Source organism: Phalangium opilio, unplaced genomic scaffold (genome assembly GCF_054372755.1).
Source record: "Phalangium opilio isolate 3A_F unplaced genomic scaffold, DU_Popi_V2 ptg000039l_1, whole genome shotgun sequence".
Lineage (NCBI taxonomy): Eukaryota > Metazoa > Arthropoda > Arachnida > Opiliones > Phalangiidae > Phalangium > Phalangium opilio.
In genome coordinates this window covers 728,332-732,255 of record NW_028324162.1, presented here as the reverse complement: position 1 = coordinate 732,255, position 3,924 = coordinate 728,332, and the positions used below count along the sequence as shown (strand labels likewise).

The 3,924-nt window shown below is 40.8% G+C and overlaps 1 protein-coding gene across 1 annotated transcript; it reads left to right on the top strand.

Moving 5' to 3' along the window:
* The first annotated feature begins 1,665 nt into the window (after nucleotides 1-1,665).
* On the top strand, nucleotides 1,666-2,809 carry LOC149680960 (cellular tumor antigen p53-like). The gene is made up of 4 exons (XM_089834472.1): nucleotides 1,666-1,838; nucleotides 2,171-2,252; nucleotides 2,323-2,512; nucleotides 2,589-2,809. Exons 1-4 carry the CDS (start codon nucleotides 1,666-1,668, stop codon nucleotides 2,807-2,809), a joined length of 666 nt encoding a protein of 221 aa, XP_089690598.1.
* Nucleotides 2,810-3,924: the final 1,115 nt, after the last annotated feature.

The following is a 3,924-nucleotide window of genomic DNA, read 5'->3' as shown; positions in this document are numbered from 1 at the left end:
CATACCCTCCCAAGTATAATATTTCCGAACACGTTCTAGGGTCTTTGCTACGCCTTGGTGACCGGAAGACAAAATATCATGGCACGCTTTAATGACGGTGAGTATCAGAATATGGGATTTTTGATCCTCCTCAGAATGAGGGTTACTACTATGATCACCACGAGGGGTGCTACTATTGCCCTCGTGTACTGAACTATTTTCACCGGTTGCTTTACCTATAGGCACGTCTCTATAGACAATGCCATCTACTATTTTGCAAAACGGTGCCACTTTTTCTACCCATTGTCCAATACCATCTTTATTTCCAATTGTACCTTTATTCATGATGGACAAAAGGCGACTAAACTAAGGATTTGTGGTCCGTAATTACTTGAAAGGTTGTTTACTCTAGGTATACCCTAAATTTTTCGGTGACGGCCCAAACTATGGTCAAGCACTCTTTTTCAGTTACTGACAATTTATTTTCACAGGAATTAAGAGTACGACTTGCGTACTGTAAAACCCTGCTCTTACCCTCAATGGTCAGAGTAAGCACTGCACATAGTCCACAACCAGATGCGTCAGTGTACAAAATGAAAGGGAGCTTAAAATTTGGGGACGCTATTATGGGCGCGGTGGTTAAACTATTTTTAAGTGAATCGAATGCGTCCTGCTGATCTTTACTCCACTGCCAATCAACATTGTCATGGGTTAACTGATGTAAGGGAGTAGCTGTGTGGGCGAATTTAGGAATAAATCTCATATAAAAGCTAGCCATCTCTAAAAACCTTCTCAGTTGTCGGACTGTGCGCGGTATAGTATAGTTTTTAATCGCGCTAACTTTTTCAGGGTTAACTTCTATTCCCTGTTTCGAAACGAGATGTCCTAAGATGTGGATTTTCTGACGGCAGAATTGAGTCTTAGAAGATTTGACCGTTAATCCATCGTTTTTAAGAATAGTTAAAACTCTCTCTTCACTTGCTACATGTTCTTCAAATGTGTCGGAAACAATATATATAGATCATCAAAATAATCGAAGACACCCGTCGTCTTAGCCAAGTGTCCAAAAAAATTGTTGTAGATCCTTTGAAAGGTCGAGGGGGCGTTCGTTGAACCGAACATCATAACTTTCGGTCTATAGATACCGCTATGGGTGACGAAATCGCAGGTATCACGACTACCCTTATGTAAAGGGACCTACCATTAACCTGATTTGAGGTCGAGTACTGTAATGTAATCTGGGGTCTTAATTGAATCCAGTATGTCTTCTATTCGAGGCAATGGATATGAATCCTTTCTAGTGACACTATTAAGCTTTCTATAATCTATGAGCAAACGATGCGTACCATCAGGCTTACCCACTACTAACGTCGGATCACTCCATGGACTATTACATGGTTTTATGATGTTCAAATCTAACATTTCTTTAACTATTCCCTCGATTATCTCCTTTTTATGGGGAGAGAATCGATAGGGGGCACGCTATAGCCTGCGAATCGTCCGTATCTACATAGGGAAATTGCGGGAAATATAGTCGGGGGGGGGGAAATTGCGGGAAATGTAGTCGGGGAAATACTGGGGAGAACTGGTAGAAATGTGGTATATGGAAACACAACTTTTCTTTTCAAAACTATCTTTTGACTAATAATTTTGCAATTTAATTATTTCATTACAGATTCAAGAAAAATGTCCAGCCAGGAAGATGTGATATCTTCTTCCCAAGAAGATATTCCAAGTCCCATAATGTCCCAAGAGACATTTCGTCAAATTGAAGGTGAACTGCCACTTCCCTGTAGTTACTTAATCATCGACACAAGCGTAAGGATAAGCTGCAAATTAACGCTGGATAAACTCAAACCGTACTTTTTCTAAAAACTTTCAGAACTTCTCTCAAGGCACGCAGTCTAACAACCCTAGTCAGGAATTGCCATCTACAATACACACTTCTTGGAACCAAAGGCCAAAATTCTGATTTGTGGAACCAAAATGAGGCATGCACAACTACCTCATTGGCACATAAAGGTAAAGGTTTTGGAAATTTCGATACTCAAGAGGAGTCTACCTCACTACTAGCAAACAAATCACAGCTACCTTTATATTGTCAAGGATTCCAACCTCGCTAGTGAGTTCGGATAGCATTTTTTTAAATAGTTATTTTGAGGTTTATAACTATTCCTAATTTTGTGCTCAGGCAAAGTACTGAAACTGAAAGATACTCATTTAATATTAGATTCAGGGAAAATAACCAGCCAACTAAAAGCACAACTTGTACTGTAAATTCACACGTGTTTTAATTAATCCGAAACTCATAATATAATTATATGTTATTTCTGTTCATTTCAGTATTCTAAATTACTAAACAAACTCTTTGAGAACTTTTACGTGCCATGTCCCATAAAATTCTTCGTTGACCCTTTACTTCCCGAAGGAAGTTATATTCGAGCCACTGCTTACTTCAGAGACCCAGCACACGTTAATAGTGTGGTAGTCAGATGTCTGACTCATCAGGCTGATGACCAAGAAACACACATAGGTATTTAATATTATGTTTTTTGAGGACATTTTCTCAATTCCTATTTCTCAAAATTCACGTCATTGGCTTGCCGAAGGTTTTAGTTACATTAAACACGTCATCCGATGCCAAGAGGGAAATGCCAGCTATCAAGAACACGCAACCAGTGGACGACTATTAGTTCTTGTACCGTGTCAAAGACCAGATCCTCTTATTGGTTTCCAAACCTTAAACTACGTTTTTGTGTGCTACAGTAGTTGCATAGGTGGGATGAACCGTCGTGCTATTGATGTTGTCTTCATTTTGGAGTACAAGTGATTAAGTCGCAGTACATAAGCAGGTTATATTCAGGTATTTCACCTTTCGTTTACAATTACAAACAGAAGGATCGAATTGGGCGTAAATTCGTTGAGGTTCTCGTCTGCGCTAGTCCTGGAAGGGACAGGATCAAATGCGAATTGAAAAAAACATTAAGAACAGTGAGGTAGAATATAAGACTGGGAGGCCTATTGAAAATGAGGTGACGTCCTCAACAATTTGCCCGAGAGACGCCTGCTCCGCGTCTACAAATAGAACGAGTGGTTAGTACTTAGAGCTAATTATGTCCTAAGGAATGGTTCTAATTTATTAATCAGGCGAATCCATTATGTTTCAACTCAGTCGTAGTGTGAACGGTCTAACGCTTGAAGTTAAATTTATACCGTCGACTGCGTGATTTCCGCCGGCTTTTTTCGGTCGAGTGGGAATCTAGCTTAAATTGGAAGATGGACTGCAAAACCGCGTGTAGTCTGCAATTCTCGAACTAGCTCTCGGTAAAGCGTACTTGGCGTAAATCACGACTTTTCGCCTGACGTCAAGCGAAAACCGAAAAAAGAAAACATAGTTACGCTGGACAGAAATTACGTTGGGTTAGCTCTCTATTTTTTCGGCCGCGTTCACCGTTAACGCTCTGCGCGAGCCAATCAGCAATAAGCTTGAGTCGTGACGTCATTTTCGACCACGCAAGAGGACGTCCGCGGTCCGCCATGTTTTTATTTATTTAGTTCCAAATCGAGTCAGTTACTATCGCTGAGAATGCCGAAAGTTTTATTGAAGAGGTTCGGAACCTTCCATATCTTTAAGATAGGGCAAAGTCTACCTCGCGTGAATCCAGTGGGAGAAGAAATTCTCTCGCAGCCGCGGTTTTAACTAAACCGCCGGGGGAGGTGCTAAATCAAAGATTGCGACACCTAAAGCAAGAAATACCAATAGACCAAAGACTCCTACACCGGTTAAGCCAGAGCAAAACGATTTAAGTCTTGTAGAATGCTATAAGTGCGGACTCTTAGGGCATTATACCACAACCTGTCCGGATAAAACAAGAAGTCGCGCAGCAGCAGGCTTCGGAAAACGCGAAAGGGGGAAAAATAAAGCCCCTTATGGAAATTGGCTCT

Bases quoted from the DNA above. Each gene is read 5' to 3' on its own strand.
- LOC149680960 (XM_089834472.1), top strand. From the start codon at position 1,666: ATGTCCAGCCAGGAAGATGTGATATCTTCTTCCCAAGAAGATATTCCA. The intron at 1,839-2,170 runs GTACTTTTTCTA...TTTTGTGCTCAG, and splicing joins ACGCTGGATAAACTCAAACC to GCAAAGTACTGAAACTGAAA. The intron at 2,513-2,588 runs GTATTTAATATT...GGCTTGCCGAAG, and splicing joins TGACCAAGAAACACACATAG to GTTTTAGTTACATTAAACAC.